This window comes from Anopheles maculipalpis, chromosome 3RL (assembly GCF_943734695.1).
Source record: "Anopheles maculipalpis chromosome 3RL, idAnoMacuDA_375_x, whole genome shotgun sequence".
In the NCBI taxonomy this organism is placed as follows: Eukaryota; Metazoa; Arthropoda; class Insecta; order Diptera; family Culicidae; genus Anopheles; species Anopheles maculipalpis.
Window position 1 is genome coordinate 23,813,666 of NC_064872.1, and position 13,027 is coordinate 23,826,692.

The 13,027-nt window shown below is 42.3% G+C and overlaps 3 protein-coding genes across 4 annotated transcripts in view; 2 read left to right on the forward strand and 1 right to left on the reverse strand.

Annotated features, from left to right (window-relative positions):
- Positions 1-13,027, reverse strand: part of LOC126564100 (eukaryotic translation elongation factor 2) — a 398,467-nt gene that overhangs the window by 42,185 nt on the left and 343,255 nt on the right. The gene's annotated exons all lie outside the window — the stretch shown is intronic.
- LOC126564793 (S-adenosylmethionine synthase) lies at positions 2,289-8,895 on the forward strand. Of its 2 annotated transcripts, none has more exons than XM_050221899.1 (5): positions 2,289-2,400; positions 4,265-4,342; positions 4,411-4,533; positions 4,793-4,905; positions 8,078-8,895. In XM_050221899.1, exons 1-5 carry the CDS (start codon positions 2,289-2,291, stop codon positions 8,861-8,863), a joined length of 1,212 nt encoding a protein of 403 aa, XP_050077856.1. In that variant the 3' UTR covers positions 8,864-8,895. The 2 variants fall into 2 exon arrangements, with proteins under 2 accessions (XP_050077856.1, XP_050077855.1); XM_050221898.1 differs by lacking the exon at positions 4,793-4,905 and adding an exon at positions 6,175-6,287.
- LOC126564395 (ATP-binding cassette sub-family G member 1-like) overlaps positions 12,235-13,027 on the forward strand; it is a 440,656-nt gene continuing 439,863 nt past the window's right edge. Inside the window, exon 1 of the mRNA XM_050221428.1 lies at positions 12,235-12,245. The gene's annotated coding sequence lies outside the window, so the exon portion shown is untranslated. The remainder of the gene's footprint in view (positions 12,246-13,027) is intronic.

Here is a 13,027-nt window from a genome sequence, read left to right on the forward strand (position 1 = left end):
AGGACTACGGGACGTATCAGTGTGCGATATATCGTGCATTTTATGTGTTGCTGGAGTCTTCTAGATCGCAGGAATTTGTGGAGCCCGTAGTAGGAACGATTTCCCTAAACAATGCGTCTTTGGATTTCGCTGCTTATGTTATTGTCCGGAGTCACGATCGTACGAAGGTAGCAAAACTCTTCCACCACCTCGAGATCGTCACCGTCAACTGATATTCTGCTTCCGATAATCAGGTATTGACCCTCAATCCAATCCTAGTATGAAACCGGGATCTCCATGAATGGGTTGTTTCTTCGATCTGAAATGAGCCGTTGGTTCGGTCTCAGTTGATATTCACAACTACATGAAATACCTAATTTTGCCACAAATATCATGCTCAAAAGATTCAGGCTGTATAATGATGCTGGAAGCATCCTGAAGGAGAATTCCACATGGGTTTGGAAATTTGAATACTTCCTAAACATCCTAAAAAGTCTTCAACAACACAGTGATTATAGTAGCGAAGACAGACCTGTCGAAACACATGAAATGCAAAACCAAAGCAGAACATTAAATTCCATGGCTAAAAAATGTTTCGATACTTTGAACCTAAAAATAGGTTCAAATCTCGTTACTGTGTCAAATCTTTTCGGTTTTGGTTCCAATTACTGCCAAACCTGCTATCACGACTCAAGGTAGAATCTGTAGAAAGAACTTATTTTAGCTCGACTTATTTTAGATCGTTTTTCAAGTGTAGATTATGATCACAACCGGAAGATGCTCCATGCAGCACAATGCGGATCTGTTTTTAAAACGCAACTCATCCCGTTTGGATCCGGTTTGCGTTTAGCACCAGAGCGCACGCAATAATTTTTTCGTTGGTTAGGCCAAACGCGACGGCGCATTAGCATAAGAATGGTATCGCTCGTGGTCGCGTGTTTGCAAGACCGTGCGTACCGTGCCAAGCTCAAATGTTTAACGGTTCAAGAGCAACAACGACACAAAAGCTCGTGCTTATCAATCATCGAACGACTTGCGCGGGAAAGGTATTGTGGTGCACGGTACTTCCTCGCGCGGCACATGTGCTGTTAGCACTGCCGCCTTGGGTCAATCGTGTTGTTGCAGTGATTTCCAATGGGCAACAAAAAAATAACAAATCGCATCTCCGGAGAAGAGGAAGGAAGCCTTTTTGCCAGTCAGAATAACAACATCCAACTATCGTGAGCATTGGTATGGGACGGGGGAGATGTGGCCAGGGCTTGGGGCTGGCTTAGCGATATGGCCAGCCTGTAGTGTGGATGGTTATTTTGAACTTTTTCACAGCGTGTCGGGAAATCCTTATCAATGCCGTTCGACGCCACCAACCGGTAATAATGACCGGGCAGATTCGGTGAGCTAAAATTCAAACAAGCTTTATAAAATATGCCAGCCCCAGCAGCTGGAAGTTTAGTTGAAGCAAGACGCTCGAACGTGGTGCATCTCTCGTGTGAGTTGGATTTTACTTGTGAAACTGTTTTGTGATTCGATCGTTTTGTGATCAAGTTGTACATACGTGGTGACCTAGTACAATCATCCCTGGACTCGTTCGGTTCGCTGCGTTTGTGAGCAATTTGTGGCTATAAATTGATACAATTGCAGACCAACAGTTTATTTTTTATTGATTCTGATTGCATCTAGAATAGGAAATTGTTCTTATAAATTTGAAATATTTGTGATTTGTTGATTCGGTCAACGAATTCTGTACCTCTATTCCCTATTCAAATTAAATGTATTTTTCCGTTGGTTCGGTACAAAAAGCAACAACACCAGATGGCAAATAACCCTTTTCAGTAACTGTCCTACTCCCCGAAGCAATTGACAGCTCGTGCGAGAACTTCGGGCCAAATGGTTCGCTCGGTCTGTGGTTGCCGCTTCTCGTTCTCTTTTCCACAAACATTCGCGAAGCAAAGACGGGTTTTACGCGGGCTGCTGTTTTGCCGAAAAAGTTACAAGAACTTGCTTCCTGTTGTAATCCCAACCTCTCTACATTAATTACTATCCTAATCGAAGATATTTTTTAAAGCTGTTTAGTTTCGCATTGTGTATTGACGACATTTACTTTAAACAAATAGTAAGCAAATAGCTGTGCAAAATCAAGGAGAAAAAAGTAGCTGCTCCCATATAGCTCCTCCGGTGAAGAACATTTTACCTACAGCAAGAAACAACAAAAAAGTGTATCGTATCGTCCGATTTGTGTGACAAAGTGTGAATTTGTGTCGAAAGTGAAAAATAGTTTCCAGCTGCGAAAACCCAACACACAACCACCCAAAATGCCGCAGACAAATGGTTTTGCACCGAGCACCAACGGCCACAGTGGCTACGAGATGGAGGATGGATGTTCGTTCCTGTTCACGTCCGAATCGGTTGGAGAGGGTCACCCTGGTAAGCAAGAATAAAATCTCTAACTTACATCTCTGCCAGCAAGTTTTATTGTAGCCTTCAGAAATTGCAATTCGTTATAGTGGGGCCCGTCTGTGTGTGTGTGTGTGTGTGTGCTTGTGTAAATTCTGGGCCAAAGAACAACGGGCCAGAAGCGTGTGCAGTATACGGGACCAAATATCAAACCTGCCGAGTCTTCCGTGCATTAGGAAAATGTGTGCGCTGCCGCTGCTGCGGTGGTATTATTTTTAGGTTAGGATTGCGTGTGGAGGTTTCGACCCCATTGGCGGATGGTCGTGCATGTGTACGACAGCCGCGCGCGTACGAGTGATGTTGAAGCTGTGTACCCAATCCCATCCGTCTGTGGCCTCATTGACCAAATGACGGCCGACGACGAAGACGATGTTCTAGGCTTTTGGAGGGGGGGCGTAAGGGAACCACATTAGATCAAACATAGAACAACCAGGAGGTTTCATCGAATATGCGTTGCTTTTCGGGGGAGATGCAGTTTCATGGTTTTCCTCGTTATGCAATTAATGTTTTGACAGGGTGTGTTGTCCGCTGACGGCGCAATGGCTGCTGCGAAAATTGTGCCTTCCCAGAATGAGAACAGCGAGTTTCTTTGCCTACTGCAATTGTTTCCATGGTGAACGATGAAATCGATCGTATCATCTCTGATTACACCCGGATTGCAATTGGACCTCCCTGGCAATCTTCGTTGCTATGGTGCACGGATTGAAAGCGAATTCTGTTTGCGCTATTGATTTTTCATCATCTCAACCCTCAGATGTAGTCCTCCACGACGGCAGAACGGGAAATAGTTATACATCACGAGAATTAACATCAAGACTTCATTGCATCATGCTAACTTTAATGATGGTGACGGCCATTACACGATTCCATTCGGTGACGTATTATAATTAGCCGTGTTTCCGGCATTTGTTTTCCTCCGTGCACGAAAAAACACGTGGAGTCGTCTTTTATTACGCACTATTTCTCAAGAGCCTAGACTGGATAAGAGATCCGCATAAAGGTGTCCACACCGACACATGCATACGTCTCTGCTTGTCCATATCCCTACAGCGGCAGTGTAAAGCATTTGCCGGTGGCGATGAATAATCAGAGCAACCGCGTGTTTCGCACATATTTTGTCCGATGGCGGCATGGCTGCGGTTTTTTTATCACCTTCACCAATACATCTCAGACTAGTACGATGAAACGCACACATTTGCAAATTATGTAAAACGGTGTAATCGCTCACACACACAGTCGTGTAAATGTGTAAGCATGCACGCGTTGTAGATGTATGCGTGTGTATTTGAATGCGGCGGTGTGTTTGTTTATATTTTTTTTCTTCCCTCTGATGGATTTCTTCCCTATTTTCGCACACTCCACTTTAGGGGTTGATGTGTTTTGGCATTTTTTATGATGGTTTTCTTTTTGTGTACTCTTCTTTACTTGCTTCTTCTGTCTATCATTACACCGAAGTCATCGCAGGGTATCATTAAATGCTGGGGAAATGTTTCATTATTACAGCACAGATAATTGGTGCGATTTTGAGCATGATCGCTTAAATCTGCACGTTGGACCGCTTTCTACATTTACCGTGCTTCCATCTTGAATCTACCGGTTGACTGGAGAACCTATTCGGTTAACATCATAAGGAAATAAGCTCTTAGACAGCGGAACTCCATCAAGAATGAAGATATTTGACAAATGTCTCAGTACGGAATCTCAGATTAAAACCGGTTGATAACCAGTTCCAGTCTGTTCCAAATCTTCGAACCAAATCTCCATAACGTTCTTCAAACTTTTTTTTATACATCAATCTTTATGCATTTTCGTCTTTTTTTTGTCTCCATTTCAGACAAAATGTGTGACCAGATTAGTGACGCAATTTTGGACGCACATCTTGAACAGGACCCAAATGCAAAGGTTGCATGCGGTAAGTGATTTTGTTTGCCAGATTCAAGCCTCGTGTAGCGTGTTAAATGTGTTCTTTCCTTCCTGCAGAGACCATTTCCAAAACGGGCATGATTTTGCTGTGTGGCGAAATTACCTCGAAGGCCGTCATCGATTATCAGCGCGTTGTACGCGAAACAGTGAAGCACATTGGTTACGATGATTCGTCCAAAGGTAATTTGTCGTCGAGAAAACAGGATGTAGCACCTTTTTTACCGCACACACAAACAACCACACATACACTAAGCCCCCAAAACTTCCTAAAAACATACAAACCTCCAGTGCTCCCGCATCCTTCCCCTATACGATCCTTTGAAATAAGTGAATTTACAAAGTCTTTTGTTAAATTGGACTTAAATCGTCAATACGCTCAACAGCGGCATATTTTGGAAACTATAATATTCATTTCTACCATGCCCATATGTATATGTAGGTTTCGATTATCGTACGCTGAATCTGCTGGTAGCAATCGAACAGCAGTCGGAAAACATTGCCCAAGGAGTGCACGTCGATCGCGATGAGGACAGCGTCGGTGCAGGCGATCAGGTACGGAGCAAAACACAGTTCAAACAAGGCTATGGCATAAGACTTGACGTGAAAGTTTAATGTGGGGGCTAAGAGCGGGCATTAATTGTAATTTTGTCCTGCGGCTGTTCTGCATCTGTGTGTTGTCTTCTTGCGGTACAATAGTACCGCAGCCGCCAGTATTGTGATGCTCATCGGTACAACGGTCATCCGGTACTGTCGTTCAGGCATGGTCATTTTGTTTTTGTTCGAGAATTCATAAAACATTTTTTTTCAGACAGAATCATTGTGAAGTTTATTGTGAATTAATCCTGGAACTTCGATCGAAGACATGAGAGTGAAGATCCAAATTATTAATACTGCATGAGACTAATTTGTTTCGAGGTTGGAAATTTAAAGTTTCCAGAAGTTTGTCTTCGTCATCATCAACAGCAGCATGAACGATTGAGCTACTCACCATTTCCGGATGTGAACCGCAAATCACACATAAGGAGTTCACAGGTTACACCAATACTGGTCGTTTTTCCCCTGTCTGACTCTATCTGCACCGTCCAAATCTTCCAAGGAACTAATTCAGATTAATCAGTTGAATCTACTAACATACGGGGACTGATAGCATCGGGAACCCCGTTAGCAGTAGACGATCGTCTAGGATGATGTCTCAGTGGCGTTGCCTGTGCTGCCCTGCCTGGTGACGATGATGACGGCGATGGTTGTGCACGTGGTTGAGACATACCTACTCTGTGTTCAGAATAATCACGTCTGACGTGGAATTCGTGATCGATTCGAAACGAATTTGACGTCAATGACCGTATGATCTGATAGTAAGGGTCATGGGCTATAAGCTACAAAATGAGGAGTTTTTTTTCTTCTATAGCAGTTTGGATTCATAAGTTTGTTAAGGAGGAAGTAAGATTGCATTACATAAGATTTTCTAGAAAGTGAGGTTGACAATCCTTTTGTCCTTCCTTTACCATCCCATCACATCCATATTACAGTCTCTTTCCAGCTTCAACACAGACAGACTTACACACCAAAAACACATCAATAGCATACACCTGTCGACATCAGAGAAGAAGCAAATGAAAGTTAATAATATTTCACTATTTTATTTTTCTTTGCATGAATCGCAAAAACAAAACAAAAACTCAAAAATCGTTAAAATTTCCATTGTTTGCATGATTTGGGTCACTCATATTGGTACACTTCTCTGTTCAACGATCTTCATCCAAAATTGATTTGCCATCACCGGTTGAATACGCGTGTTCAATTCACCCGTCCTGTGCACAGGGTTCGACTATAAGACATGCAACGTGCTGCTCGCACTGGACCAGCAATCACCCAACATTGCCGCCGGGGTGCATGTTAACAGGCCCGAGGAAGAGGTCGGAGCAGGTGATCAGGTTAGAACACATGCAACCGTTTATCCATTTATGGGATGATTTTGCCTTTCGATTTGTGTGTACAGTTTTCTTACTTCTCTATTTTTTTCTACTACACTTTCTTCGGTTTACTTGCTCTGCTAGTTTAATCATGGTTAATACATGTTTTGGTTAGTTTGGGATTATTATCTGTGGTTTTTCGTAGGTTATGCACGTACATTGAATGAGATTTCACGAAGTTGTCAGGATTGGGAATCGTAAATTAAACTATAAAACATGTGCCATCTGATCTAATTTGACCTCGAATTAAATTTCCCGGAAATATATGTCCATGGATGTTGAAATAGTCCTTCCGGCAATGGAGACGGCTATTGGATATTGCGAAAGGAACTTATTTTAAGAAGGTTTTAATATTTGGATAAACGTTTTTATTGGTGTTTTTCAAGTCAAATTCGATTAGATGGTTTATATAGAATAGGACGGCATCCTAAAAATCCATAGTTTTGAGGAATCTGAAACACATTTTAGATAAATTTGTAAATAAGTATTTTGTGGTATTGTGAACGGCGGTTCTATTATCTTTTTTTTTTTTTTGTAAGGAAAATTCATTTCATTTCATCTCACTAATCACTAACATTTTATGTTTTAGTTTGGTTACTGAGTGTTTATATCTTAACTAGTTAACTATTTTGTAACTTTATTTTTAGTTCCTTAAGTTTGTTATTAGAATAGCTGCGCCATTGTTCTGCTTGCGATTGCTTAAACTAATGCGTATTAACCTAAGCATGATTGCTGCAGTTTGTTGTGAGCTTCTGTCTAATGCTTCGAAAGAGAGAACAGCGAAAAACAACATATGATTGGGCAGGTTAAGCGACATGCGTACTGTGTAGACGTCTAGACCGATTGGAGGATTGCTATCAATTCTAGCATTGTTGGCCAAAACACCAGCCCTCCAGAGATACGTTGACGTGTGCACGTTCGCAAAGTCCACGAAGAAGGTCAGAAAACATGGCGCCCTCTCAACTTCTTCGCATGCTTGCAGGCGTTCGTCAAAACAAAAAGTTGTGTCTGCCCCATTCGTGTTGATGACCCTCGTTGTCTCTCTCTTTCGATCAGTTGATGTAACATTATTGTATTAGTAGCGCGCGAAATATAAACGCGAACAATAAAAAAAATAGGGGATTGGCTTTTAAACGCCGATAAGAGCCACAGGCGCGCCGACCGTTTTGCACATAACTGGCCTGAACTATTGACATGATCTTTTCTAGCAGGTTCTACAGCGAAGCCAATGTGTTACTTTGTTGTTGAAGAAGAATTTGCGTGTCTATTTGGTGAATGATTCGTGGTTCAAAACAAGCATTCTAAAGCCGCTCATCCATCCATGACGTCAGTGTCACTGAACTCCTCGCGTGTTATTTTTAGGCTTGGCTGTAGTTGACGTATAGATTAAAGCAAAACTAATTTTAGACTACGATTAAATTGAAGTATTCTACAAAAAAATTGTCAATCGATTCGGAGCATCCTTACGGTGTTTAGTTGGGACTTGCGATTGATGAATGAAAAATTCTTTTGCAATATACATTTCTACGAAAACAACAAGGATTTTGTCAATAGTTCTGCTGTCATGGTTGGTTCTGGGCTATCAAATGTCGCAATTGCTTTATTCAAGTAAACAGTTTTGCCTGAATTGCGTATCGTTTTAAAATTTGCTGACGCTTGCTTTGTTGCCTGAAAAACCTGTGCCTCCTTAATCCTCTTTCTCTTAGGTCCGTATACTAATAAACACATTCTAATTCTCTACTTCGCCCTAGGGTCTCATGTTCGGATATGCTACCGATGAAACCGAGGAGTGCATGCCGCTGACCGTCGTGTTGGCCCATCGGTTGAACGAAAAGATTGCGGAACTGCGCCGCAGTGGCGATTTCTGGTGGGCACGGCCCGACTCCAAGACTCAGGTTACCGCCGAATACATCTTCGAGTCCGGTGCCTGCATTCCGCAGCGTGTGCACACGGTCGTGGTGTCACTGCAGCACTCCGACAAGATTACGCTCGAGGATCTGCGCAAGGAAATTATGGACAAGGTCATCAAGGACGTAATCCCGGCCAAGTACTTCGACGCAAACACGATCGTGCACATCAATCCGTGCGGGCTGTTCATCATCGGTGGACCGCAGGGCGACGCAGGACTTACGGGGCGTAAAATCATCGTCGACACGTATGGCGGCTGGGGTGCGCACGGTGGTGGCGCTTTCTCGGGCAAGGACTTTACGAAGGTCGATCGTTCGGCTGCGTATGCCGCTCGTTGGGTGGCAAAGTCGCTTGTGAAGGCTGGCATTTGTAGGCGATGCTTGGTGCAGGTCGCATATGCTATCGGGCTGGCAGAACCACTGTCCATCACTGTGTTCCACTACGGAACGTCCAAGTACAACCAGCAGGAACTGTTGAAGATTGTGTCGGATAACTTCGATCTGCGTCCGGGCAAAATTGTAAAGGACTTGAAGCTGCGTACTCCCTTCTACCAGCGCACCAGCACTTACGGCCATTTCGGTCGCTCCGGTTTCCCGTGGGAGGAACCGAAGGAGCTTGTCGTTGAATGATGCCGTACGGATGCGGTCGAGCCACAGCCGCCGCCAACCATCATCGATAAGGACGGGGGTGCTTACCGTGCGAAAAGCGGTACACCAACGGTCACATCGACAAAAGCCACCGACAAGGGTTCGGAGGAGGAGATGGACGACGAGGCAGCCAGTGCTTCGAAGAAAGCAAAACTAGATTTAACAGTGTCTTCTACGTTGCCGTAAATGCTTTTTTTTTCTTATTGATTTTGCTTAAGCTACCCTTTTAAAGAAATATTATTGCTCATTTTTGCACGCAGTTTTTTGTGTATCTTCTAGTTAGGAAGGATGCTCACTGGCACCCCAAAACACCTTCCCCCTGGGTCGACTTTATTAAGTTTTCTTTTATTTTTATTTTTGTCCTATTTCTCCCCCCCCCCCCCCCTTCCTCCCCCCAGTAGAATCTTGTAAGCCCGTCTTTAGCTATCGCATTAAGTACTTCAACTACAAAGCAGCATTACTGACGAAATGCGCAGAGCAGAGAGAGAGAGGGAAAGAGAGAGAGAGGTAAAAAAAACGAAGACAATGTACTATGTTAGCAGGAACAGTGAAGATAGTCTTAAGAAAATGTATGGACCACCAAGTCCGCAGCACTCGAGGCAGAGCTAGACCATTCGGTTGGCCACAGCAGGAGTTAATTACACACATCCAAAAGTGCACCACAACCGGGAGATACTATCGCACCCTGGTAAAGTTGGTTGCTGCCTGCTGCAAAATCTGTTGTGCGGTGTGAGGAAGATTGCTGCTAAATGACCATCAACATGTACCTTTCGCTAGGCCACTAAACAGATACAAAATAACGGAAAGGGAATCTAAAAAAAATGCACTTCGTATGCTTTGCCGCATGGCTACCGACATTTGCAAAGGTCAGTCGAATATTAGATTACTGGAAGAAAGAGCAAACATGATTTGGAGCACAAATGTTGCTATCCATGAAGCAAACGAGATGCGTATTGGAAACCGTATTTATTTTGGACTTTAATCAGAAGGAGAAAAGAAATCGTTTTGGATTGCATTATTTAGTTATGAGTTTTTTGGCAGAGCGCTCTGTAGGGAGAACCGTTCGCTTTACATTAGCTCCCTTACATGCAGTGATGAGCATTTACTGCGTGAGAGAGGGAACTTCATATGCTTTCGGTAGATAAGAATCCAAAAGGTGCTGTGGTTTGGGGAGGATTAGGTTTTGTTTGCTATCTAGCTACAACGCCTAACTCTTCCCAGCGCAAGAAGATAGGATTACGGAAGGATTAAATTTTGTACCCTTTTGGTGTCATTCTTGGCCGATGCCTAAATCTATTTACTGCCTTTGCGCCATTTTACACCGACAGGTAGTAAAAAAACAGGGGAACACGCTCTTAGGCAAATTCTGCACAAATATGTTCATTATAGTTCCGCGTTAACTGCCCAAACATCTTTCTCTACTTTGCTTTGGAGAATTGATAAAACTCCCCACAATGAACACGTCAACCGCATTAGATGCCGTTGTTTTGTGATTTTAGGATTTAAAATCCATAAATTTAAATTCTAAGAGTACGAAATTGTGACCATCATTTGAAATGTGGCATTAGGGCGTAAAAGCACACTGAATCCGAGAAGCGACGTACAACACGGACAAACAGATTTGATAGCTTTAGAGTAGTGATAGAGCAATGCACACACAACACGCTTGCGGTGAGGGCAAGGAAACAAAGCAAAAAAAACCTGGCAGTAGTAGAGTTTGAAAAGAAAATATAAGTCCAATTTAATATGCGGTTTCATCTTCCTCACTCAACCGGCACACGTTTTGTGTTGTGTTTACGAAAAGGATTTTATTTGTGGAAAAGAGCTTTTTCGAAAATACTCCGGTCCGCCGAATGGTCAAAGGATGCCTCTCGGTACAGCAACAAAAAAAAAGAAATATTGTGTATAAAAAAAAACAAACAAATGTCAGTAAAACAAAAATAAAATAAAATAAAATAAACAATATAAACAGTGAAAAACATATAGATTTATTAGCTACATGCGAGCACGTTCACTGAGAGAATATAGTTTGAAAAGCATAAAAATTGCCATCTCAACATCCATAGAGTGTGTCTGTGTGTGTTAGTTATACTAGCATATCTGATTTTATAGTAGCTCAAGAGTGAAGTGAGTGAAGCACAAAAAGAAGGTGTTTGAGTTCTGCCATAATGCTTCTTTAAGCTACACGAATTAAAAGATAAATACACAAAAATGGAAAATAGATAGGACTGTGTACAAAGGACAGGATACGGAAACGTTAAATTCGTCGAGCAGTTATTGGATGTTAATGAAGATCTTCATACCAGACTCCCCGAGGGAAAAACAGATATAGTGCACCACAAGCCAAGAAATCATAATTTGTCTTTTCACGTAATTTTAGCTGGATGGTAGTAATTATACCATCCTCTTAGTCAGCATTTTAGCTTCGCCACGACGTAAATTTTCATTGGCAACTCAGACTAAAACTTAAGACCTTGGACATTGCCTTTGATCTCTACGTACCAAACGTACCTTCCAATTCCTACTATGTCCTCCGAGATCGAGTGATCCTCGATCGTCGTCATATTTTTCTCACCGATCACTGCTTTCGCTTGTCTCAAGTGCCAACGGAAGTTGTCACAGAATTTTTGCTGCTGAATATCGTAGGTTTGGAAAAAGAATGACGCAGCCCTAGCTACTGTGCCAACGGTCTTGCAACGAAAACTGGATGATGGATGGTACAAAATCAGTTCAACTGATGGTAGTAGAGCTGCACAGCTAGTAAGGAAGCTACGCACTTGAAGAAATCAATCGTTCATGGCATGGCAAGAGAGCAGCTCTTATTTTGCACATACATTATATAAGTTTAGAAGTGAAACTCCTATACATATATATACAAACACAAAACAACACGCCAGAAAGATAAGCAAAACACACATCGAGACATGCTCCATGACAAGCTGCGGTGTCCCCAGATGATAAAACAAAACAAAAGTGTAAAACATAATAAGATTCATCATAAAATCATATAAAAATGTTTGAAAACAGATTTTTCCTTACTCTTATGATTAATGATGATTGTTTGTTCGACAAGCAAGCAACAAGAAGGATTATGTAACAAACGATGATTGCAAAAATACAACCTCCTAACACTTCTATTCTATTTCAAGTGTCTTGAGATATGATGTGGAAAGAATATAGTTTTACGGAATGCTTGAATATTCGAAAGAAAATGAGTCAATTCTGGCATACTCTGATTTTCAAGATCACATAGAAATCATTTGTGTGTGTGTCTCTCTAGTATGGAGTAGGACCTCACCCAAAACCTTACATTTTAGTGGGAGAATGTAAAACGGTGAAGTCCTCGAATGACCAACGCCTTAAAGTCTACCATGCGGCTTCGCTTCATAAATCTGCTGACCAGAGTAGTCTAAGGGGTTTTCCAGCAAGTCCTCGTTGTAGTTGTAGTCTAGAGTTCTCAGCACCTAAAAAGACTTGCCACCAAGTGTACCATGTAGTCCAGAGTCCTTGGCACCTAGAAGCCTCGTCGTTGAGGAGTTTATCGTCCTACAGGACTCATCGTTCTAACTGAGAAACGTTCGTTTGCACTTAAAGAAACGTTTTTATCCTGGTCATCTCCTCCAGGGATTCAAGCTGTGTATCGTGGTCTTCACACGGCTGGACCGGGGCTCAAATCCATACTCTTCCCCAGTAGTGAGGACTGATTATCAACTACGTGGTATCAGAAAGTCTAGTAAGCCAGCGTCACCTAAAGGTCGTTAAGCCAAGAATAAGAATCTTATTTTTGATTGAATCTTACTATATCAATAGGACTCATAAGTCATCGGATAGCCGACTGGTTCGTTAGGCCGAAAATATTGTTCCTTCAATTCCATCCATCCAGCGTTTTGATGGCGTCGAAACTTGAGAGTATTTAGTGGACGAAGCAGATGGATGAGAAGCACTTGCCTGGACCCATCTAATACTACTGGGTGTTGTCAAGAGAATATCACCGGACAAGCAGATCTCCTGAGCTGACCTGAAAATCGCATGGTTTCACAATTGGTGTAGTTAATTTTTTATTTACATTTGTTTATTACGGTCCAGTGCCGTATTGTCAATTGGTGTAGTTAATCTCATACAAAAAATGTAGTTAACCGAGCAATT